The 27,135-nt window shown below is 39.1% G+C and overlaps 1 protein-coding gene across 1 annotated transcript in view; it reads right to left on the reverse strand.

Annotated features, from left to right (window-relative positions):
* Positions 1-27,135, reverse strand: part of GUCY1A2 (guanylate cyclase 1 soluble subunit alpha 2) — a 178,081-nt gene that overhangs the window by 78,110 nt on the left and 72,836 nt on the right. Inside the window, exon 5 of the mRNA XM_056327914.1 lies at positions 3,503-3,988. Coding sequence (XP_056183889.1) covers positions 3,503-3,988 — 486 coding nt within the window. The remainder of the gene's footprint in view (positions 1-3,502; positions 3,989-27,135) is intronic.

The following is a 27,135-nucleotide window of genomic DNA, read 5'->3' on the forward strand; positions in this document are numbered from 1 at the left end:
TACAGGCCATATATTTTAAACAGGCCAACCACTATATATTTTAAGCAAAGCAATTGCTTTCAAAACATGTGGAAGTCTTCTCTCTCCCATTACTTCGGCTCTTTGAGTCCATGTTTCTGCTTGCATGTCCACAGACACTGGCTTACCAAGCACCTGCATCTCCATTGCTTTGATTTGCACTCCCTGCTTGACAGCATCTTTTTCTCCCATTCCTCAATTCCAAGCCAAATATAATTAGCTCAGATAGTCAGTAGCACCAGTTCCCAAATGCATTGCCAGGTCTCAGTTCTGTCATCCTCTCCCTTCTGTGATTATCTCAAGGGTGCCCCTCTTGATCTTTTCACAAAGGCTATATGTAAGCAGATTCTTTCTAAAGTTTCACTCCCTAAAACACAGATTCTTCCAGATTTCTAAAACCGTTACCCAGGCTCCTATTACTGTGCATCTCAATTACTGCAATATTCTCCCTCAGCCTGGACAAATGTAATCTGTCATCTTTGGTATCCGCTCAAAGTGCTGCTGTGAAGTTCATTTTCGGTGCCTATTCATTCTTACCTATGCATCCATCCATTTGATATCCTTTCCCTACCTCATCAGTTATAGCTACTCTCATTTTCAAGAAATTTCAAAGTCTAATTCATCCCCCTTCAGCCCTCTCCGAATTTCTGATTCTGTATCCAACAGCTCATTATGCTTGCCTCTATGTCTGACTTGTTAAATGCAAGAATCTTTGTTCTTTCTGTGCCATACTTCTCTGTAAACATCCCTGAATGAGCAGTATGAGACAATTGAAAATATTACGTTCATTGTCTGAGTCCAAGATTAGAAGCACAGAGGTTCTGAATTCAAAACGCTCTAACAGTAAAGCTAGGTGAATAATTTACAACATGGAATTTATTATATTTAATGAATTTTGCTTATTTTCCTGTTTACAAAATGGTGAATTTGGTATTCAGAAGGACTTATCAAATCACCTTTGGAAATTATTCTTGCTATGTTGCTTAAAAACAAACAAATTTGAAAACTGATCTGTTTTGATGTGTATATAGGTCACACAATAAATTTCTGTAGCCTAGTTAAAGGACCGTATCTTAAAGGCAGGCTATAGGTACAAATATAGGTGGTCACATATCTAAAATTCATTGCCTTACAATAACTTCTAGAATTGTAGTTGCTGTGGTGGTTATCATTCCTAGCAATAAACTTAGCTTCCAGAATATCATCTGAAACAAATGAAGAAGATATAAACACATGAGCTATTTTTATTTTAAAATGCAAATGTTTTTTCAAAAGAATTGTCACTTTATTTTAAGCTTGATTCTGAAAGGAAAAGAAAAAAGGTTCATTGCCTGAGTTTTGTCTTTCTGTAATGATCAACTGAGTCATTTTCACCTAACCTCACAGTAACCTTTTTAGACTTCCGGTCAAAACACAAATTTAGAAAGATTTAGGGGGATAAAAAATAAGGTACATACAGCTCCAAAACAGCCACAGTGTACACTGCCTTTCTCATGGGTGGGCTGTGGAGGGAAGCAAGGGGCCTACAGGGAGCCTCATGAGACACGTGGGAGTAAGGAGATGGAGGAAAACCCAGGATGAAAGGATCTGAGAAAGAACCAGCTATATTAAGATAGTAACAGTGGAGAAAGAGTGTTAGAAGCGTAAGACGTTCTTCCATAGAAAAATAGGTTTTGTTTATTCTTCTGCTCATAGAACTACATGGGGGTCTTAACTTTTTGGAGTGTTTATTCCTTTTCTGAATGCATAAATCTTATCTTGCCTATCTCAGCAGCCATCATCTTATGTCACTGGTCAGGACAGTAGTTCCATACAGTAACATTTTTCTGTCTGAAGTGACACAAAGCTAGGTGAAAGGCAGAAAGCCAGGGTCTCAATGATGTAATATTCATGACCTATGTATAAATATTCCTTCTTAGTATTCTCACAGGACTTAACCTGTGTTTTGCAAACTTTGTTTCTATTCCTATGCAACCACAGTTTTCAACAAAGAATGTCCTGAATGCCTCAAAACAGCTAATTAAAATTAATCATCTGGGAAAACACTACACCCACATACCAGATACAACATATGAAACAGGGTCACTAGATATCACTCTTGACCGTGGGTCAGAAGTTCCTCACATCTGTTCTCAGAGCTAGCTCGAGATCCAGTGCAGCAACACAAGATTAATACAAACTGAGATCAAACTCCCAATCTTTTCTGACTATATCACCGCAACAATTTTCAAACAAGGGTTGGTACCTTCTGTTGTAGTCCTCTCCCAACACAGTCTTTGGCTTCTGAGCATTAGTAATACAAACCCCTAGCCCAGGAGCACAAAACTTATTTACAGTGTGATCTTTCACTTTGGGATACTGTCCTACCAACATGTTTCTATACCATGTTCAGTTCTATCTGTGGTATGTACTGTAACTTTTCAGCCACAATTATTATTTAGGAGGGTAATTAATATCTTTGGATGCCTTTTAAATTGTGTTAAAGGCTAAAAAGAAAAGGGACAGCACTCTTGTGAAGACCTTTTCTCTATAGCCTGTCAACAAATACTATTTGAAACACTGAAAACTGGTAATTTAGTTTGCGAGCCTCAGACAGAAAATGAAGATAATATACAATTTTTCAACTACTTTTTTTTTTTTTTCCCCTCTGGTGCATTCAGTTATAAAAAGAAATACATAAATATACGTAAGATATATAAAAGAAATCTGCTTTTCCTATCACAAAATTAAAGTTATTCCATATACCAAACATATTCTCTGTAGATTTCATAGGAGAATCACACAGATAATATCTTCACTGCTTTTATTAAACACTACCTCTCTTTCTCTCAAACACATACTGGACACCAATCCACCGAAGAGAAGTGAAGGTGAAGAGGACTGTAACAGGACCAACACATGCGACATTTCCTTTTCTGTAGAGCAGTAAAGGAGCATGGCACCCCAGTGCCATGTCCCACTCATTCCATTTACTATGAATGGACATCTGCTGTCCTCTTCCTGTTTTTCAGTGGAAGTTTAAATCTCCTATAATAGTGAATGCTCTTTTTGGAAAATTTTAATTCTTTCAGGGGAAAAGTAAGTGTCTAACCCTAAACCATTCAAGTTTCAGCTGAAACAGTGTTTGAGGGCCTTCCAGGAGCTGCAGCTTGGGTGAGGATCATCACCATGCACTTCATCATACTTAGGACACTGTGGCTGATGTGTTACCTAAAGGAAACCAGGCTATAATACAGGAGGCGTACGTTCTTATAGGAAGATGGGAATATGAGGCATATATTCCCCTGGGGGAACCATGATGACAGCTCAGCATCAAAGTATTTGATTTTCAGTGGGCATATTTCAGATTTTTTTTTCACACAGAACAAAAATATTGCCTTTCCATTTTTATAGGGAAGGTCTCTAATTTAGGAAGATGGCTATGTGGATTTCTTTCTATCTTAGTTTCAATCAGATTTTGCTAACTTAGGACTTGAGCTATTACCTTGTAGATGTCCAGGAATCCACACTGATGGTCAAACCGCGTGTAGAGTTCATTCAGCATGCTGATGACCTGCATGGGTGTGCACTGCGCACAGATGGCAGTGAATCCAACAATGTCCGAGAAGAGCATGGTGACATCATCAAACTTCCTGGCCTGAACCTGCTGCCCCTGCCACAACTGCTGAGCCACTTCTTCAGGGAAAATAGAAATCAGGAGATCTACTGTTTTCTTTTTCTCCTCTTCCAGGGCTTGGTGAGTGCATTCTAGTGTTGCCTTCAGCTTATCCATTCGTTTTTTCAAGCCATCCTGGGCCTTTGCCTGCTCCCCAACCAGTATGACATCACGAGTAGCGTCATGAATAGGTATGTCTGAAAGATGGAGGCCTCGGCCCATCAGTTCATCCAGCTTGTCCACACAGGGGGAACCCAGAAACAAAATTGAATTTGATTCTGGCACATGAATCATTTGTCCTTTAATTTCCATCACCTGCAAAATAAAAATAGAGTTTAGAAAAGGAAAAATTAGCTGACAGATGTGGATCCCCATTCTACTTTCCCCATCTTTCCTCTTCAGCTAAAATGATAAACTGTAGCCTTTTATATAGAAGCCTCATATACTCACCTATTCAAATAATGTCTCACCTATTCAAGTAACAGTCTACTCACCAAGGCGAGTCAGATAATAGCCTATACGGACACAAAAGTATTCCCAAATCAGATGTTGGATTCTATTTCAACTCAATTAAATAAGAAAGAAGCCACAATATCAGGTATTTCTCAAAATTATGTGTAAATAACGCTTCTAATTTTTGCTCCTGGAATGTACCTGGTCTTAAAGGCAAGTTCCAGAATAGTTCCTTCTCTGTTACTTAGATATAAATTAAAAAAAGCACAAAATCAAAGGGAAATTGCAACTATCTGAAAGCAGGTTAGTGCAATGGTGAAGTAGCTTCTGTTTTTTTCAGCAAAACAGCTACCAAGTCAAATGTGGCCATGTTATAGAGGGATCAAATAAGTACAGACAAGAGAAAGAACTCTGTAAAATAATGAATGATACAGAAAACGTGTACCAGTGCTCTTATTTCCTATTTGCCTTCTCATACAAGCAGCAGAGTTGGAGGCTGATATTCTGTTAAGAGTCTGTAGATTTCTTGGTGATATAAATGAATGTAATTTGTATTTGCAGAATGAAAGGAACAGTAGGAATGGAGTAGCAAGTGGTTTGTCACACTGGTTTATAGATTCCACATTTGCCTGTTAAATGGCTAGATGTTTTGATCTGGTTGATACCAATGAGGCCCTGACCTGTTACCTTTTGCTCCATGATGGCAGTTGAGCGCAAAACTACCAGACTGAAGTGGACATTGAAAACTAAGTTTAATGACATATTTGACATTTGGGGCTACATACATTCTGATTTTTATTGACTTACTTGTGTCACAAAAAGTAACTGTCAAATACTGCAAAGGAACATTTCTCACTGGAATATAGTATTTCAAAAACAACAACAAAAAAACCTCAACAAAAAAAGAAAACTAAGATGAGCATGTTTTGTCTAAGCAGGAAATAATTAAATTGGATAAACTGGATGTTTTTGTAAATACCTTTGTAAATAGCCTGCCATAGCCTCTGCCATGAAAACCGATCAATACTAATGTTTTGATTCCAGGACTGCACAGGGACCAGGGCAATACTGTGCTAGGTGATCTAAAAACCACACAGTCCTTACCCCAAGGATCTCATAGTCAAAACAGGCACAACACAGAAACTTTGTGCATCTAAGGACAGTGTTAGGCACCATAATACCTTAAATCTGTATTCTTCCATTCCACACAATCCACTGAAATAAAAAAGTCTCCTCCAGTCACCCTTTCTTTCATCATGTAGGCATTCCCTCACTCTCACATGATTCACTTTATCATTTAATTTTCCTTCCATCCATAATCTTTCCAAGCAAAATAGGAAAACTTCAATCAGAGAATCCAGAGTTGTCTGTAACAATGATGTGATTTAAGTGTCCACATGCCTGCCTGGAAGCTCCTGCTGAGCTGACGGCTACCCCTACGTAGTACTTTCCATGTTTGGGGGAGATGTTGGGAAGCTTCTGTTTCTATTAGGGATTTCTTACATCAGATAATATGCTGTCATTGCAGATCCTACTGTCAACGCGGGGACTGAGCCTATCCTGTACCCATGCACTCCTGCCTCCATACCCCACCCTCCTAGCAACCTCACAGATGTAACTTCTGATGTCAGCCTGGGAACTCAGCAAATGAAAGTAATTAAAATTGTCAATTTTCCTAATTTATGGTCCTATGCACCTACTAATATTTACATTACTAAGCCTCATTTCCTCAGCTTCATTTCAGGACAGCCATCTCTGTGAGAAAGCTAGTCAGCTACCTAGATAGGCAGATTTAATTGTTCAAGAGTAATTTTCTTTTTTTAATTTTTAAAACATATGTCTCTGCTCAAAGCATAAGGGAAATAGGTGCTTTCTTCATGCATGCAGCCTCATACTTTCAAAGGGCATATATGAAATTGTTTTAACTATAAAGTAGAAATTGCCAAATATGAAATACATGGTACAGCATTTCTAAATTCTCTTCTTATTTTGTTCCCCTTTGCCAGAGAGTTTTTTTGTTTTCTGTTCCTAGAATTTCACTGGTGTGCAAAATAAATCTATCTCATATTATCACTTCTCTGTTCCACCTGCAGGTGAAAATAGGGTGTCAGCTCAGGAGGAGAGTGTGACCACAGACAGTGGCTGAGCCAGACTAGCCTGGGGGTGGGCTGCTTGTCAGCAAGGCAAGGCACCCGGCTTGAAGTTTCTTCTGTCAACCTGCTGTGAGACTAGAAGAAAATTAAGGCATCTCTCTGCTCTCCTGCTTTGCCTTTGTCAGTTTGAGGTGTTAAACTCTTTGATGTAATCTCTGTTCATGTGAATATATTGTGCCAGCCCCCCCACGTGGATTCTTCTCAGGAAACACTGATCAAGTGAATAACGTATTAAACAGGCATTCTGCAGTCCTCCACTCCGCTTCTGGGTAAACCCAGGCAAATTATCAACTCTGAGTGCTTATTTGGCCTTTCAGCACAGCAGGAACAATGATACTGACCACCCTGTAACACTTTGAGACTTATGTGTGAGAAGAAACAGAAGACACAGACAACCCTGTAAAATGCCTAACTAATAATAACCTGTTCTTCTGCCCAAGTGAGCAGTACTCTGCTTCAACAAGGTTGAGGATTTCTGGAGCATTTCTAGAAACTTTTGCAAAGACATTCTCCCTACACAGCTGCTTAGTTTCCTAAAAGCATCAAAGGTTCAGTGCTATTTCAGCTTTATTCTCTGAATATTTTTATCATTTGCTCAGCTTATACAGGAATTGTTGATGGTTCCTATCATTCCTGTTACATTAGCGATTCTGATGTCTGCTCTCTCTTGATGACTGAGGGGTTTGGGTTTTTTAGAAAACACATTGCTAGTCTCTTTAAGTTGCAATATCAGGGAACTGGACAGCAGAAGCAAAGCTGCCTCAGCTTGCCTGGGGAGAAACGCTCAGGTCTTGTAAAGCATAACAGTAGAGATGAGCTAAGACTGCATCACACTTCTCAGTTTTTGCAAAACCATTTCCTTTCCAAAGAAGTTTCTGAGATGACTCAGACCCTTTCTAGAGGACTTTGGTCTGCCGCTGTGATCCAGCATAAACTCCATCTCTTTTCTTTAGGCTCTCTTGCCTCTTACACCTTTCTCTGTATCTTAAAGTATAACTGAATGAAATGGGACATCAGATTTGCCTGAAGTTTGCCATAGCAAGTTACACTTCTGAGCACCTCCCCAGAGCTGGAATGCTTTACACCCGGACTGTAAGCCTACAGGAAATCAGGATTCAAACATCTATCTTTCTTGTAAGCAGGGAAAGATTGAAACATTTCTGTCATCGGTTGTATTTCATTACTGCTATATTTCATTGCTTTCCTGTCTTTTTAATCATATTCTCATTGAATAAAATGAGGATAATCCCACTGTTTTCGGAGGACAATTCTCCTGATCCTATAGTTGTATAAGAGAACATTTTGAAACGAGCAATTACACATTGCATTTTACAGGATTATGTTGCTGTGAAACGATGGTGCAGCCTAAGTAGCTCTAGAATGAAAACCAAAAAAACTATTGCTGAATTTTAATTTCATTGCAAACTCACTGCAAAGAAAGGGCAGTGAACAGAAGAGGCCCTGCTTCTCAGGAACTCTTTCAGCCTCTCTCCCTAAAGACACCCTGGGAACACTGACAGACTCTAAAGCTGCTGTTTGAGAACATGAGAGAGTCTCCTACTGTGTTGTACACCAACAGCTACTTCATTTGGTACACAATATCCAATGCTCTGCATGCTCTGGATGCATGCCACCCTAGGATTAAGTATGGATCAAAAGCTTATGAAACAAACGCCAACTCCACTACCTAGTCTTTAAGGAAAAGGACAGGGGAAAGTCTCATTTGTTGTGTTGATGGAAGACAATTCTTCTCTGTGCAGACAGACATTTTGGAATAGTGACTGAAAGGTGTACACACTATCTGGAACATATTAAGGGAAATATGAAACAGTATTCCTGAGAAAGATTGGCAGTTTAATAAGTAATTTTCTTTGTTATTAGGCCAGGCGATATATCCTGCAGCCTCTGCAATCTGCAGATTTTAATGGATCTGCTGCTTTGACTTTGAGCAGTATGTAATCCCTTCTGAACTGTGATTATAGTCTTCTTTTTTTAGAGGTTTTTTATTGGGAGTAGGTTAGGAAACTTACAGTGCTCAGCTGCACTTTTTTAAACAGTTACACAGGCATGCTTGACTTCATATAATGAACAAATTCAATGAGAATAAAAAAAGTTGCTTCTTTAACAGGCCTATAATTAATTAGAAGACTGGGAACATTCAGGGGAAATCAGCTTATTACAAATCAACATGGACACCACCATCACTTCAAGGTACAAAGAAAATAACATAAGCTCAGGGGAAAAAAGCATCACTGTACACTGAGGATGAGAGTACAGGGTGACTTTTAGAAAGGTGAGCCAGCTGCTAACCTAAATTTTAAAACAGCTGGATTCACTGCTGTGAATATCCTACAGGATACAAGGCAGTGTCTCAGGAACATTTACAGCAAGATATTCCAAAGTATTTGAGCAGTTAGAGCCTTAGAGGACTTTGCAAGCACTGGACATGGCAACAGGACACTTCCAGAAAGAAATGCAATGACCCTGCTTGTCATGTTTCCAAGTGTTGTGGGTTAACCCTAGCTGGTAATCAAGTACCACACAGCCGCTCGCTCACTCCCCCCTCACCCAGAGGGATGGGGAGGAGAGTTGAAAGGAATGTAAAACCCAAGGGTTGAGATAAGAACAATTTGATAATTGAAACAGAATAAAAATGAAAGAACAATAATAACAATGATGACAATAACAGTTATAATGAGAAGAGGAAGGGAAAGAATAAAATCCAGAGGGACAGGAAGAAAGAAACACATGATGCACAATGCAGCTGCTCACCGCCCACCAACTGATGCCCAGCCAGTCCCCGAGAAATGATCCCCCACCCTGGCCAACCCCCCAGGTATATATACTAGGCATGACATCCCATGGTATGGAATACCTCTATAGCTAGTTTGGGTCAGCTGACTTGGCTATGTCCCCTCACAATTCCTTGTACCCCTCCAGCCTTTTCACTAACAAGGCCTGAGGAATTGAGAAGTCTCACATCAGAGCCAAAACACAGCACCGCACTAGCTCCAAAGAAGATAATTAACTTCATCCCAGCTGAAACCAGGACACCAAGTAACAGACCTAAAATAAGGGCTGCCAGTATGATGGACAATACTGGAATTAAAAAAATCCAGACCACTCTTAAATTGGAAAATGGGCTAAAACCAGAATTCAAAGCAAGGCCGATGAATATGCTTTGGCAGAAACAATCAAATGCAAAAAAAATAAGGCAGGCACAGGCAGGCTAACAGTTCCTAAGAAGATAGTCCAGAATGTACAGAATGGAACAGATTAATGTAAGCCAATAAGTCATGCTGTCATTAAGAAAGAGAACACTATACAGGACTATGTAAACAAGAATATAGCTTGCAAAACACAGGAAGTAATCCTTATGTTCTGACCACCAGTGTGCAGGCCCAAGATGGGCAAATCTCTTCCTGATTGGTGTAACAAAGAGGTGGATCAGTTGGAGAGTCTGGTCAAGAGCAATGAATGTGATGAACAGTCTACAAAATATGACCTAGAAACAATTTTGAAGGCTTACGCCAAAGAAGAAAAATCTCAGGGTGGGGATATGAAAATCTTCAAATACACCAAGAGCTGATGCATACTAAATTGAGCATGAGCCAGCAATGGGCTCTTACATCAAAGGCTAACAGTATTCTGAGCTCCATTAAAAGGAGTGCTGCAGCAGGTCGAGGGAGGTGACCCTTCCTCTTTGATCAGCACTGGTGAGGCAACACCACACTGTGAGTGCTGTGTCCAGCGCTGGGCTCCTCAGTACAAGAGACATGGACATGCTGGAGAGTATCCAGTGGAGAGCAACAAAGATGATTAAGGGACTGGGGCATCTCTTCTATGAGGAAAGGCTGAGAGAGTTGGGACTGTTTAGCCTGGAGATGCGAAGGCTCAGGAGGAGCCTGTGACTTGTAAAATCAACAAGAAGTAAAAGGCTCAAATTGGAAAAAGTGAGTTTCATGTGAGAAATTAATAGTTCATTGGTACAGTGAGAAGGAAATATCAAGTGGTGAAGAGCTGGATTCTCTACTACTAGAGATTTGTGAGACCTGCCAAAGGTGATCAGTCTTGCTGGGATGCAGAGGGATGAACCAGTGTCTTAACAAAACACAGGTGGAAACAGGAAGGAGAGAGGTAGGAGGGTATAATCCCATCTTCAAACAAAAACTAGCAGTGCTAGGTTAACAGTTGGACTCTATGATCTTAACGGTCTTTTCCAACCTGAATGATTCTATGATTCTGTTTCTCGGATAATTAAGGTATTGCAAGTGTGGATGGTGTTGAGCAACAGAAACAGGTGCTTCTGGAAGAAAATTCATGTCATCTATGTGAGACATCTAAGTCAAGGTCGAATTAATCATGTCCCATGTGTAGAAATACCTACATTTCTCTGTCACAAAGGGAGCACAAGGCTTGGACATAGATGCATACACAGGTCTGATGAGTCTACCCCCTATCAGAATAAACTTATGCCCTTTGTATTTAAAAATATCTAAGTGCCATTACATAGGTACCTTCTAATTGGCCTAACAGATTTCTATTTCAAATGTACCAAACCTCAATTCAATTAGTTAAACAGAAACTTGATATGCCTGTAAAGTTAACTCTGCCCTGTGGTTGGCTGACCACCAACACAGGCAGAACACAACTCAGACTTAAACAGAGAAAAAGGATTACATGACAACCTCTCCAATACTCCAGATCTGCTTGTAGACTGTGATAGGTCAGAGCCACAGCCAGAACTAACTGTGGAGAAAGATAAGAAATAAGAAAAGCTCATAATCAAATGAAGCCCTGATTCACTGTCTTATCTGTGGACCAAGAAAAAAGCATCTAAATTCAATATAAAAATCATAACAAAACACCAGCTTCCATTACAAATGTTTTATTGAAAAAGCTAAGAGAAATATATATCATCTCCACAGAAATTAAAAAATATGTTTTCAATCGATGCCTAATGCGATTGAATAAACTAGTCAGTGTTTGCTCAGCACAACTTAGGACGTGCTGCGGTTCTTGTGAAACTATAAATCTCAGCATTTGCTTACAAGTTTGGGTTTCCAGCTCAATGCATCGTCAAAAGAACATTATTCCACACAGCAGCAGTGACTGTTACAAATTTCTAGTTATTTATAGACATCCCTGGGGTGTTACATAATATGAAACGGTCTCCAGACCAAAGGGACCAAATTTAACATTTTCTGTATGTCATAGATGCCTTGCAAACATAGAATGGCAGCATGAATATTTAGGAAATCCAAAACTTTGGTTAGAACACATTCATGTCCTATAACGTAAAAGAGACTGAGTGATAATGAAAGTACCTTTAAAATCCTTCAGTTGTAAACCTGGACCTCCAAAGTGGTTTCTTGATATCAAAAGAGTAATTGTGTGGTAGATTAAAAGCAAACAAAGTAGGGTTAGATAGGACCTTCTCCATATGAAGCATAGGTTGGTATGCATGGCCAATCAATGGATGGAGCCATCTGTAAGTAAATGTGAAAGGGGAAGAGGTAAAGGAGATGGCTCTATTCTCTGCACATTACTCTGTCAAAGGAACTAAATAAACAAAAGGAAACAGTGGATTGCACCTGAAAAGATCATGACAATTTACAATTTCTCCTTTCTTGCTTCAGGACAGAGAAATTGCTTTTAAGATGGTACTCCAGACTGGTCCTTGGATAAGTCCAAGATAAATCTAGCCCTAAGGGATAAAAATAATGGGAAAATGATTCCTTTGAGGGAACCCCCTTCTTCACAAGACAGCAAAGAGCCATAACTCAACCCTATGTGTGCCTGAGTCATCTCCCCTCACGGATGCTCCCAGGTAGAGCAGCGGGTGAACTCAACGTGGCTGATGGGCAGAGCAGCCTGAGAAGGTGCTGGTGCCAGGCTGTGCAGAACAGAGGAACAAAAGACAGTTGCTAAAACAAGAGGGAGAAACTCACCAGTGTTTCCAAGGTGATTTTAAAGTCCCTTTTAAAGTCAACACGCTGAGATAAGATCGGATTTTTTTTTTCATTAATAAATACCTTCATATACTTAAGAAGGACCTGTCAGAGTCCTGAAGGCACCATTGGCCTGACTGCCCCTGATCAGTCCCCCAGGGCTCCCCCCACCCTGCAGCAGCCCAGGGTCCCACATCATCCCCCTGCCTCCGCAGTGCTGCATCTGCCGATCTCCAGCCCTCACAGCCCTCCCCTGCCCAGCCATAGGCCCCACTGGGCCAGGCCCCCCTCCATGGGCCCCAGGCCCAGCCCAGCCTTGGCCTGTCCCCATCCCCAACCCCAGTGAGGCGCCAGCGGCCTCACCCAGCCCCACTCCTGGCTGGGGTGATTAGGACGGGCCCTGCCCATCCACCCTGGGAACCCCCACAGCTCCCAGCAGTAAGGGAGCCCTGGAACCTGCCTTACCCTGACAGCATCTCAGAAAAGATTTTACCTAAAACACCTGCCAGAGTTCAAGGAGCATGTGGGCAATGCTCTTAGTCATATAGTTTAGGTAGTCCTGTGAGAAGTAAGGAGCTGGACTCGACAATCCTTATGGTTCCCCTTCAACTGGAGATACTATATGATTGTATGTTTTTCCTTTCACTGCAAAATCTGTTTCATCCCTCAATACTGCTTTCAGGTAGCACACACTTCAACTAGCATGGTAGATTTTTAGGTATCGATAATACATCTCTCTGCTGCTTTATTAAAAGCCAGGATACCCTATGCATCTATACAGCTATCCACCCTACCCCAACAACACGGAGTTACAAATTTACATCATCAGTGTTAAAAAAAATCTGTTTGTATTGGTCAGGAGCAGAGCAGTGAAAAAAAATGTCAAGGAAATGCCTATTTGTTTAGCCTAAGATTCCCTCCAATGCTCTGCTCGATTGCTCTAGCAATCGGGTGCGGCTGGCTGGGCTCCTCATGGATGGTGGAGTTCAGAAACGGTGGCATTTCTGCTCTAAGACTAGTACACAGCACGTGAAGTTACAGACTGTAGGACCCTCATGCAACTTCTCAATAAAATTCATATTCTTGACATAAAGTGCAAAATGGACAGGAAGATTACCTGCTCTGAGAAGCTGCGTATTCTAGGGACATTCCAGTTTATGGGCTATTTCACCAGTTTTTCATATAGCTTTGAGTCAGCCAAGAACCTTTTTTAAAAAAAATTCCTGAAAACCAGAAGCCTTGCTGCTTGACAGAAACTGTGAGAACAGCGGTAGCAGCAAACATGTTCCAAACAGGAGGTCCCCAAGGCACATACTTGTATTAAATTTGCATTTCAACTAAAGCAAAACACATTTTTTGCACTTACAACCCCACCAAAGTTTAATTACAACAAATCAATCAAAGTGTAAGGAAAACTTCCCATATTTAATATTCTCACTGTGTTTATGAAAGACAAATGGATGAGAATTACACTATTTTCAGTGACTGTATGTTAAACACTACTTATTTTAAGTCTTTTCTGGAAAAAAGAAATGGATTATTTCTGTTGCATCTTTCTTTCCATTTTATAAAAGGGATGGAGAATGAGAAAACAAGATTGTAACATTTGAGAAAATCGTTAAAGCTTTCTGAAAAGTTGGTTCTTCAGTTCAAAAAAATATCCATTACCCTGACAAGGCAGTGAGGTGGAAGGTGACACAAATGAACATTCAGTTTGCCAACTTCACAGAGGAAAAATCACGCTTGTTACAATTAAGTTACTTGAAATAATTATGACAAAGTAATAGGTATAGTCCCTAATACAATACTTTCATGTCTTTTTCTGCACCTGCTTGTATTTTAAGAACATTCATATGCATTATCATTTATAATATCATGTATGGTAGTTATTCCTTGACTTCTAAAGGTTTCTTCTGTGCACAACTCTTACACTGCACTTACTAATTCAAAAGGAAATCTTCTAAATCCTGCAGCAAAGCTATGCGCCTTAAAGCAACATCTTTTGCTTTTGGTGGGGTGGGGCAGAGGGAAGAAAGAATTTAGGAAAAAATAAAATTGTAGTTTCAATTCTTCATTCCTGGAGAGAATGTGAAGGGCCCACAGCTCCTGCCTCAACAGCAGATCTGAGGAGCTGTACTACAGCCCACCCCCCCAGCTTACCCATGGGGGTAATCTCAATACACATAGTGGCAAGTCTCTGGCTTCCACTGGCTATAATAGTGCCCAGGCTGGTCCTTGCCACATTAGCCTTTACACAGACAGCTCTGAACAGGCTGAAGTACAAGGAGAAAATTCCACTTCTGCATAGAAAATAAACTACCAACACCAACTACCTTTGTCTGCTCAAATGCCTCTTTGAAACCTCATCTCTCTTCTTCTTTGGGAATTATCTTATAAAACAGCATAACGAGACCAGCACCCACAGCAAGGTAATGCTCAGCACATTCCACTAGATCCAATTTTACAAAAAATCAAAGCACCTTCAGGGAAAACTTTTTATGATTTCTAATATAAATTAATAAGAATAATGTAAGATTGCCTTTAAGTTAGGACATTTTGTTCTTTCAAAACAAACAAGTCACTTTATTTTTACCTTTTGTTTATAACACTGAAACCCAGCATCAAGGATCTTTCAATTTGTTTTGAATTATTTAACAAAATATTAAAAACAGTTGAGTTATGCAACAACAATAGTAGCTGATTGAAAGACACTAAAGGATGGACTCAATCCTTCTAACAGCTGAAATTTCACCCTGTTCCATACATCTGGACCTTCCTCCTTCTTTTTTTTTTTTTTTCTTTTGTGCAGCTGCCATACACCAGTGTGCAGTCATGCCAGAGATGAAAATAATACCAGGGGCTGAAACTCTCCTGGAGACCCTACTCTAACTAAGCCTTTTTTTGCTGTATGTTGTGCAAACACACCAAATCACACCTTTGCTTTTCTACTGAGATTATACTGCAACATTCTCCACTTAACGCTCAGGGTACTAACACAAGTAAGATCACCAAGGCTATCTATCTGGTTGAAGATAAATGCTATATATATTTACACGATCAAATCTCTAATTATTTTATGCCTGTACAAACCTTTATTATTTATGAATATTATTTGTTAGTTTGTTAAAGACAGGTATTTTTATTTATTTCTACAACTGTCAATCAAACAAGATCATGGAGGAAAGTGCCAGTACACTGAAGGCAGTGGAAAGGCTCCCATTTTCCACAGCATTGTTCCTTTTTGGATTAGTACCTCCTGTTTACACTGCAAGATTTGTGAGGGTGCAAAAATCAGTCTTGCACCTAATCCTTCCACTAGCAGTATTCAGGTCCTAGCAAAAGCTTCTCATTTGAACATGATCTGTCCCACCTGCCTGAGATGACCTGCTAGTAGAAAGCATTCAAGTCATTCTGTGATATTTCTTGCTAAATATTTTTCTTTTTCAGACCCTGGTTAGTTTGCTTCTTTGTGGAAATCGTTTTTCTCAAAATGCAATGGAATGGTTAAATGAGAATGTATCTTTATTCATGAGAACAGCAGGCAAAGAGCAGCAGAAGCAGCTTTCCCCTTTGATCTGTACAGAACAGATATATATAGCAACCATTAGGAGATGTGACATTTCATCACCAACCTAGGTATCTTAAAATTCCTGTGATTAAAAGATCTCCTAGCCCATGCACTAACTAGCTTGCAGACATTTTTCTCCTTTAGGACTTACAGGCTCCAACTCTTCCCCTATTTCATCTTAAGTATATAAATCTGCTCCAAATTCCTCCTAGCACCACATGAAAGAAATGGATTAGATGTAGAGTCCTCAGTTGGTATTTGTTTTTCTCTTTATTACCCCATATATCAAGTACTTTTGCAGCTTTTATAAGAGACTATCATTAGAATTTGGTACCAAGATTAATCAGTTCTGATCTCTTGGTGCAGTATAAATTTTCACACCACCAGGAGAAGAAATTTCTCTTCTCCCAGTCCAATCATTCTTAAGTTAGGTATAATTAGAAAGAACCATTCTACCTCTCACCAAAGTAATTGTAAATATATCCAGCTGGTTCTAGTGGGAGCTGTACCAGGCCTTTAAAAAGAAATAGTCTGTATTTTTCTTAAAAAGGTTGGATTTCTTTCAGTGTGTTCAACACAATACATTACAGATTTTTCATCCATAACTTTCTATTACTTGACATGATCAGTAAAAGACAATCTTCATGTGGACTCTCTTACATGCCATGTTGAACATCTGAATTTGGGAAGAATGCACTGGCCTAGTTTAGTAGTCCCAGGTTAAGGGCGACATTTTTAACAAATTCCACAATGTATTTTACAACCCATCAAGAAATGAAAAGCAAAGAAAACCAAAAGCCTATAACTTAATATACATAGAATATATTTAGAGTGTGAGAGGGAACAGCCAAATGTAGTGAATACACATCTCTGTACATGTTAAAGTATCTGTTTAGCTTCCATTTTCTTCACTGCAATTAATTCATTTTTCCTTCAAATGATAACAAAGGAAATTAAAAGCATTAGGTAGAAGGTGGTATTTTAAAACCAAAACATGGTCTGTTGCCTTGATTATTCTAGCACAAATTGAAGAAAGCAGTTAAAGCAAGTTGCTTCAATGACCGAGGCTGACAACAAGAGAGAAATACAAAGTTGTCCCCAAGGTCTTAGCCGCTCATCATTGCTGCCTAGGGGCCACAGCCTAGAGGGAGGTTGGTGGGATAGGGCAAGTGTGAGTATGGATGCAAATGGGAGGCCCAGCTGTTACAGCGAAGGACAGGGGAAGCGATCAGTCTAAATATGTTGAGAATGGCTGCTTTAGGAAGCTCCCCACTCAGCATGCAGATTTCTGCCCTCAGATACCTCAGGGGAGGTCTGCACAACTGCACGGTGCTTGCTTTGGGTAGGCGGACCACGAGCCAGCCCAGCCACAGGAATTACAGGGCTGCCCTGGCACAGCGCTCTGCCTCAGCTGAAGCACCCTGTGGAGAAGCAGAAAATATTTGCTCAGGCACAGCATGATGCTAACACAGCTACCTTGCCTTTGGGTCAGGGCCAGCTTACCCATGACAGGCTGAGAGATTGAGCAGAGCTAATGAAAGCTGTCTGCTCAGACATCGACAGAATCAACTTCATCCAGTTTATGCAAATACTGACCTGCAGCTAATTTGGAGCTGTGAATTCCCTGAAGGGCAGAGCACTTGAGCAGCACCCCAGTTTTCAGCATTTTAACTTCTATGATTCTTTGAGTATTAAAGCCTTTATGCCTAAAACCCTGATTTCAAAAGTCAATTTTAAGAATAAGATCTAGATGACTTTCAAAATTTCACGCTTTGTATATCAGTTCCCTTTGGAAGAGTCAGAAGCACTTTCCTTCTCATTCATGACTGCTGAGTCCTCCACGCTATTGACTGGGAAGTATTTAAACAGTTCCTGGAGTATTTTGTTGTAAATATATAAAAGCAAAGCAACGCTCCCCCCACCCCCCCAAAAAAAAAAAAAACAAAAAAAAGAGAAACAAACCACAAATATTATAAGAAGATCCTTCTGAGTCTAAGTGTGTGAGAAATTGGAAAGGAATTCCTTCAGGAGCTAAAGTGATCCTGCCACTTCTCAGGGCAGGGCACTAATTAAATTACTGCTCCACATTTAGCAGCCTTGTTTCATATTACATCTGAACAAAAGAGACTGAATCCAACTAACAGTTCTCCGTGCTGTCTGATAGAAATAGGAAGCTGTGTGCTCTATTTGCAAAGACAGTGGAGAGTTACATGGCATGGACTATCTAGGAAGGGGCTTTGACAAGTTTTCCAGACATACCCAGACTCGACGCAGTGCTGTTGCAAATGGAAGTGGCTGGCAAGCCTCCTGCTCGTGTTCTCTGAAACTAACACCACATCTGTGTTGGGTGTGCATGGCTTTTCATAGCAGGAAGGCTACAGGGGTGGCTTCTGTGAGAAGTCGCTAGAAGCTTCCCCCATGTCCAACAGAGGCAGTGCCAGCTGGCTCCAAGACCAGGCCCACGGCTGGCTGAGGCCAAGCCCATCAGTGATGGTGGTAGCGCCTCCGGGATTAAGGGGGGGAAAAAGCCAGAGAGAGGAGTGGGACCGTGTGAGCGCAGCAGCCCCGCAGCCCCGGGCGGTGCAGAGGGGCCGGGGGGCTCCAGGCGCCGCAGCAGCGGCTCCCCCAGCCCGCGGGGCAGCCCCGGCGGGGCAGGCTGTGCCCCCAGCCCACGGAGCCCACGGGGAGCAGCTCCCCCCCGGGGCCGGGCTGCGGGCAGGGCCGGGGCAGGTGTTCTTAACGTTTGGGTTTATTTCTGGTTACCCTGCTCTGATCTGATTGGTAATAAACTGGACTGATTCGAGTCGAGCCAGTTCTGCCCGTGACGGTCACTGCAGAGCCATCTCTCCCTGCCCGTACCTCCACCCAGGACCCTTTCCTCGTAGTTCTCTTCCCAGCCCAGTTGAGGAGGGAGCGATGGAGCGGCTTTGGTGGGCACCTGACCTCCAGCCAGGGTCAACCCACCACAACATCCAAGGTTATTATTGTAGAAATACAGACCCCTAACACTGCCCTTAGCTATAATTCAGCAGTATGTTTTGTGGTGTTATCAGCAAGCTTCCCACTGGGGTTGTCCTCTCCTCTTAGTCCCTGCCGAGGTTGTCACAAACCCTGCCTGACCCTTAGTCATAGGAGCAGAGGGACTCCTTGAGCTCTTTCTTCAATGGCTCCTGAAAGAAAAGGGTCCTGCTCAGAATCTCTCATGAAAAGATCCCATGAGAAGAGCCCAAAAGACAGACTCCCTTCATAGAAATTAGTTTATCTTAGTTTTTCCAGATTTTACCTGGAAATCTGTGGTCATGATTCACCGTAAGCCTATGTTTTATTAGGTATCTGTAGTACCTACTTCCTCTGGCATATATGCTTTCATTAGTTGAACTGCATTTTCATTATTTATTTGGGTTTTGCTTTACATGGCCTGTCATTGGCTCATGTAAACTTACATAGTATAGGGTTATTTCATTTACATGCACAAACACATTCATAAATACTCACCTCCTTCAGCACAAGTCATGATCTACCTGGAATCAACAATGAAGACAATGTTGGGGCTAGTAATACACAGTTTTGTCTTAAATTATTTTGCACCGATACCAGATATTGCTAGAATGCTGTAGTATACTGTAATATGTAGATTTTCCTATGCATTTACATTGGAAATCCTACCCTCTGTTCTAAGCATTATACATAACTAACATAAACACAAAACCCAAAAATCTTTCCCTAGTTTTTCCAATATAACTTGAAGTATCTGGCTAGACAGAGTGTCCTCCAGAATGTTTAACTTTTGTTATTTTCTTATTCTTCATAATCTCTTACTAAAGTAGTACGAGTATATAAAGCACTTTAAGGAATATTAAATGTTATTGCATTATCAAGCTGATGATTCTATGAAATAAAATTCAAACCCTCAGAATTACACTGGTTGATGTACTGGGAATACTGAACATAGGACTTCACCTTCTCATGCATGATCGTATTATTTATTTATAAAGTTAAAATAAGCAAAAATAAGCCAATTCTCCCAAATAATCTTCCCTTGCACAGTATTCCATCAGAAGAATAATCACTCCCCAAAAGAAAGGGACAGTGAAATTTTGCAGTTCTTAATCACACTGCAACAGTCTCTTGATTTAAATCAATGGGATTATTCACAGATCAGTTGGTTTCTTTAAAAGAAGAAACTATTCTTGTATTCACCGAGGAAATAAGAGAAAATAAAGATGATTACCCAGCTTCAGGTAAGAGGAAATGGCACAGAAAGCAGACTGATGACTGCCTACTTCTGTGTTAAGACAGAATTTTTCTCACAAGACAGTATGTTAGCTTTTGTTTAAAGAAGTTTTCCAACTGCTTTAAAAATGCATGGCTCTCCAGGAGAAATACTCCTGAGCTGTTGCAATGAAAAAACCTAATCTGAAGTCGTACCAAGTTCACGGGGAGGTTGTTTCTGACAGCAGCAGCTCTGGGACAGAGGGTCACAAATGAGTGGAAAATCCCTCCTTTCTCAAATTATCAAAATACATTCAATTTTAATTGGAGGAAAGAAAAGATTCTAGGTTATCTTTACCAACATATACTACAAGTACATTTTGTACCAGTTTATTATAATAAATGGAAACAGTCTGGCATAAACAACTCAAGGCATTTGTGATTTCTCAGTCATAGCTAAACAGCTTAACTAGCCATTTTCCCCAATTGCTTCTGACACATGTTTGTGAAAGGTAATAACACCCTTTGCTCCACAGGCAAGAAAATGAGGCATTGTTTACCGAAACTCATTTTGATATATTAGTGACTTGTGAAAAGAAGCTAGAATAAAATCTCCCCCTCTCCTTTCTGTTTTGGTTGATGGCCCCTCAGTTAATCTAAAACATTTCTGTATTTCACACACAAAAACCCAACTAAAATATCTCAAATGACAACAGATTACCTAGGTACTTCAATTATATTTAAGTCCCAAGAGTAAAAATTCTGACCTAGTGAAATAAATGGCTGAACTGCCAACTTTACAATGAAAAGAACCCCACTTCAGCTTCTTTTCTATACTATGAAATTGTATACTATTTGAACATTGATGACCACATGTAAAATACAGTCTCTGCTTATTGCAAATCTTAATGCTCGTATTTCACAAAAGGAGTTAACAATTGAAGTCAACAGAAATATCAAATCAAAGCTTATTTTATGAAAGTTTTCCAGAGATCAGCTTCCATACACCCAGAGCTGTCTTGCTCACTTCAGATCACCAGAAGTCTAAATATTGCAGAGCTCAGTCAAAACTCAGGGTTTCATGTATGTAAATCAGTGAAGTCAGAATTGTCTTGGATTCACACAAGAAGAAATGACAACAGCATCTCTGTCTCACAGTGCCTAAATATTTAACCTATTATATCAGGACATTCTTGTTACACAGTTAAAATTCCTGATTTTGTATTAAAATCAGATCACACGAGAAATTACAAATTTTAGAAATGAAAGATTGTTTCAAATATTTTCATTTGTAACAGAATAAATTTTCCAGAAATAACTCTAATGTTGAAGTTAATTAGTAAAACAACCCACAAATTAATTCTTATGGAGTGAGAATTGAAATTTAGCAACATATCTGAGAAATGTATTCTAAACTTCAGAGTTTTTTTCATACGTGGTGACAGTTTCATATTCAAAGCTGTTGTAGCCACACAGTTACAACAATGCCATCTTTAGCAAGCTCTTCAGTCACCCTCAAATACAGCTCCCCCCCCCCCCCCTCCCCAAGACTGGTGGATGTATCCCTAATATTTAGAGAAAACAGTGACAGTAGCTGTCAAAAATATCCTGGCAAAATATCTTTTCATGTCAGGAAAAGATGATTCAGGAAAGCAAAATAATTCAAGGGTATATATTAATTAAACTAAAGGATAAAACAAAGCACATATCCACATGGACTCAAATTCAAAACTCTTCAATTCCACCATGAGTATAAATAAAGTGATAAAATATAAAATGAATGGCTTTATTGAAATACACACCTTCAATCTTATCGAAAGAAAAATGCTGTAGTCTAAAATTTATGTTTGTCTCAAAATTTTAAAAAAACAAGTCATTTTTCAACAAAAAAACCTGTGAAATATCAAAATTCTCTCAGGTTAAGGAAGTTGTCTTATGAGGCACTATACAATGAGCTATAATTAACAGGAACAGTTTCCTCTTCGGAAGTTATAGTCAAAAAACGTAGTAAGGTTGTAAGTTTGTATTACTTGAAGGTATATCTCTTACTACATACAGGCTAAGGAAATTGTATTTTCAGAGATATCAATAGTATCAGATCCAAATTAGGTTTGGGTTGTAAGTACTTCAATAAAATCTCACTTTGTGATATTTGGGTCAACAGGAACAGAAATATCTCTCCTGATGCAGCATAGCAGACTTCTAAACATTCATCTCAGATGAATTCTGGGCACATCTTTCCACTGAACATCCTTTATCAAACCTAACTGGCACACTGCTAACAGAAACTGATTTGTTTGCTTTGGCTATATGATGCAACACAGAAGTGATTTTCCCCGCTTTGTCTTCATTTTGACCTACACAGGTAATATTAGACTGTATTTTTCTTAGTAAGACCAGCAAATGTTACATGCCACACTTTCTCACGCGAATGCTGCTCTGCTGTTACTCTCATTAAACAGCCAGTTCCAGGAACAGTCTGTTTTTGGCAAGCTCTGTCAGCTTTAAACACTTTCTAACAAGCCAGGCTGAATCCCTAATACAGAATTAATGATTTTCCCTATCCTTATTCATACAACAACCTTGGAATATAGCGTATACTTTTTAAAAATAGGTTGATGATGTACTTTTGTACTGGCATGTGATAACACTACAATTACAGTACTAAATTTGCTGTATTACACTAATCCATGGTCCTTCTACTCCTCTGCCCTCTGTCTGCTATTGACCAACAGCAAGCAGACACCCCAGACTAAGTCCCCAGGGCTCCTGCTGTATTTTGTGGGTAAGGAGAGGTGCTTGGTTTTATGGGGTTTTTTTGAGGTGGGTTTGGGGGTTTGTTTGGTTTTGTTGTTAGTTGTTTTTGTTTGTGTTTTTTTCCTGAGAACTATCTCGAGGAAGTCTAAAAAGCTGCCGCTTGAGGTGAGGAAGAGATCAGGACTTCAAAATAAAGTAGCTAGAAAGCCAAATGCCCCACTACAGGATGCTAATGACAAGGTCACACTGGGAGCTCTGAGACAGCAAAACCAGAACTTCTTTCCCAATTAAGCAGCTTTGCTATGAGAGGTTCTCAGCTTTGCTTTAATGCAGCTAATTTTTGGTGTTCTGTAATCTGGTTCTGATTTAGCCACTGACTGTTTTCCCTTTCTTATAAAACCAGATGGAGAACTCTTTAATGGGATTACTGTTGTTATTCTTTGTTGGACTGGGAGCAAAGAGTTTTTACTCTGGCCTGTAGCATGAGGAGTTTCCTAATGTCTTCAGAGAATCTAGTTTCATTGCTTTCGTTACTGAGATCTCCAAGTGCTGTGAGGCCAAGTTCCAAATATCCTCTCTCTCATTATACTAGTAATCAACAACAATCTGCTGTCTGTATCATCTGGCAAAAACATCTTTAATCTGGAAAGGCAGTATGCTTTTATAACATTGTTCAGTCATTGTACTTGTCTCTAGCCCACTTTGATTCTTCCTTTTTTCATGTCATTCACAATAATCAGCAGCACTTAAACATAACAAAATAAGACTAAACACTAAATAAAGGTAGTAATCCTAGTCTATTTACTGTAATCCCTCGACATTTGATTTTAACATGATTTTTTTTTCTCTTCCTTTTTTTTTTGTTCTTCTTACTAAATTCTGGCTTTCCTCAAACTTTGGCTAGCAATTTCAGGAAACATGGTGTTCTCATTTGCAGTAGTACAAATTTTAAATAACACTCACTGCAGTAATCCAACTTACTCCAAATCTGCATCAGTGTAATAAAGCAGCACTTGATTTATAGCTGCGGCCACAAATTGACTCTGTTAACTGACATCAAACTAAATGCCTTTTCCTTTCTTCACGCAAAAGCCAAAAGGAAAACCTTTTTTTTTTTTTTGCCAAGTTTCAGTGCTCCAGTAAATATACATGTATTTCAGATTCTGATATTTTATAGGATTCTCCTACTTCTTTCTACTTCAAATCGCAGAACATGGAAAGTCATTTAATTTGATGGATCAGAAACTAAAACACACAAGGTCTATTGCTTCTCTAGCCAGAGATTCTGTTTTCATTTACTCTAAAAAGAGTCTCATCTGCCTCCAAGAGTACAAGCTTCTAAAAGAAAGGTGGTCATGAGTACTAGAATGCCAAACCCCCAAAATCTAAAGTGATAAAATTACCAAAATTCTCAAAAGGAACTGCTTCTGGCCACCAAGATTGGAACTTTTTAAGAGAAATAACATCTCATGGGATGAAAATTAGGGCCATTCAAATACTTCACACTCAGCACCCACCATCACACCTGCATATCTTGCTTCTTATATCCACTTTTTTTTTTAACTTTATAAAAATCAACAAGGAAACAATAATACCTACAATGTTGCGTCCTATTAGTGCATTCAGGTTGCCTCAAAGCTTTAATTTTTTTAACAATGGATCAAATTGTGTTGTAATGTTACATTATAACAGTAAGATATTCTGGATGTGTAGTTCATGTGTATATTCTCTGTACAATCTCATTTCATTAGTGAAACGTTCGTAATAAGGTATATGAAAACAAAGACTAGAAATGAAATTCACTTCATCCTTCCTGTTGGGTTGTAAAGACTGTCTTACTCATTTACAAAGAGAAGAAAAAAATAACAATGGATTACTATTTAGAAAGAGTAAATATTTGTATGTTTTAAATTATATAATCTGTAACCAATTTGGAGTCAGTAACGTTCATTTTCAGGAGGTATGAGTGTTTTATTCTGGTTTGCATGGAAGAGTAGCAGGTTCTACAAAAGAGAAGAGCAAATATTATCTTTAAAAGAAATTGGAGTAAAAAAGGATTCAATACATTAGGCTTTTCATCCTCATCTGGCTATCAGTCCTTTCCTTTCAATCTTGGATGATTCAAAACTATATTTAATTTGTTTCCCTAATCTTCCAGCGTAATTCCTCCTTTTCTGGAACCTACGCAATATCAAGAGTAAACAGATACACTACTAAAATGTAGTTTCTGACGCACATGTACAACCACATAACAAATCTAAACTTGGCTTTGATCATCTTTTCTTACCATATCTTTGCGTATCTTCCTAAAGCAGCCTCAGTAATTACTGACATCATGGGCACAATTATGGACTTTGAATCAAAACAAAAGGCAGCAGATTGCAATAATTTTAGATGGTAATGAATCTAACATTAGATTATCAGACCCTTAATGAGAACCAAGGTGGTTTGAAATGGCATGCTTAAATCAGAATTAAATTTTGTATTCCTTTTGTGGAGATGAATAATTTAAACTTCCTGAAAGTGTTATATCCTCTAAATGCCAAGGTGTAATGGTTCTTGCCTCATAAATAACATGCAAGGACAGGACATACATGCTTAATTTATGTTGCATGAATTCTTGGAACAAGTGTATAGAGGTGAAAAACTGACAGTTAAAATATATATATACAGAAATCTGCCAAAATGTAAAAGAGAAGCCAAGCACATAAATCAGTGCCACCTTTAGCTATTTTGCATATCAGAATTTACAAGAACAAAGTTATCTTTTCCCCTCTTTTATTGTTTGACTATGTTGCAGGCTTTTAAACACAGTATAAGTATGGTCTCTTCTTGTTTGGGAAAATTGCAGGAAAAATGAATATGTCAAGGTTCTTTAAAAAGATAACCACACATGCCAAGTAAATTCTTGGCTGTAAAATGTGATAACTCAGATCGCCTGAGTGCTCCCAGATTATCACAGCACCCACTCAAAATTGTTTTTCCACAAAGTTAAACAATATAAAGGCTCCTTCCAAGTTTTCGTATTAACACTCTTCCCCTCTGCCTAGAAAAAACCCTCTCCTTTCCTGTTTTCTTATAGCTATAGTAGAGAATATTTGTTGCCTCAACTACATCTTTTTCAAGCTAAAATCCCCCATTCAATGCAACTATAAGCATGTGAATTTTGTCAGCTTTTGCCTTACACTTTGATCTGTTATCTTCATATTCTCCAATTCCATTAACCATGAGTTTTCTAAGTTTCAAATTATGTGTTTCTAGATCTATCTATAGCACCTTGTGGGTGCTATAAATAATAAACAGCACCTTGTGTGCTGCTTACTTCATGATCCAACCTTTCAAACAAGTTACGGTTCTGTCAGCAGTCACAAGATCTAGGACAGTTAAGAAAGATAAAATGAGCAATGGAGAGCAATATACCTGTCACTTTGTCGCTATTTTTAAATTTCAGGAAAAAAGACAAAAAGACCCAGCCAAATAAAAACAAATTTTTTTCCAGGACACTGTACCTTTCATATCTGTTAAAGACTATGATATATTCCATCTGTTTCCATACATGGACTGAAAAAGAATTTAATACTGGAAAAGTCTCATTGATAGAGCCAATTACATAGTACATTGCCTCGCTAACAGGAAGCATGAATCCAACTGGGATAAATCCTTCTCTCATTTATACTGATCTCTACAAAAATAAGCCCATTGAGTCAATGCAGTTAGACCAGATTTACAGTGCTGTGATTGAAAGCAGAACTCTTGGCTGTCTTGCGTGAGTGAAAGAGGATTTGGCAGGAGAAAAGAAACAATCATGCAGCAAATTCCAACTCTCTTCTTACTGAAGAAGTCTCTCTGACTTCAATAGAAATAAGATCAAGCCAACATTCAATCTCAGTCAAACTGCCCTTTTTTAAATGTAGCAATTATTGTCACGTTGTCTGGAAAAAACCAGCTATTAAAAGATTATTAAATGTTCAAAGGAAATTTATAAAATACAATCTTTGCAGGCATAGAAGAGGAACTATTCATTTTCGTTAAACTAAGTCTCTTTTAAAAATTACAAATAAAAAGATCTGCTAAAAGAACAAGTATTAGTATCCAACAGAAAGTATATTATCAATATTTTTCCTCTTGGCTGAATTCTGAAGGTAAATTTGTACTTAGCAGACATAATTTCTCTTTTTTGAATTATATCATTACTGTTAGACAACCATGTCCAATTTCTTACTAGTTTTCATCCAGCAGCAAGTGTGTGCCCCTTTAAAGTTAACTTTGCACAGCCTGTAGCATGTCTTTTTCTCATACGATAATGCTGCAGTCATCTATTCCATTAGCCAAGAGGCTTAAAAATCCAGAGACTGTTGCATTTGTAGT

This window comes from Falco biarmicus, chromosome 2, assembly GCF_023638135.1.
Source record: "Falco biarmicus isolate bFalBia1 chromosome 2, bFalBia1.pri, whole genome shotgun sequence".
In the NCBI taxonomy this organism is placed as follows: Eukaryota; Metazoa; Chordata; class Aves; order Falconiformes; family Falconidae; genus Falco; species Falco biarmicus.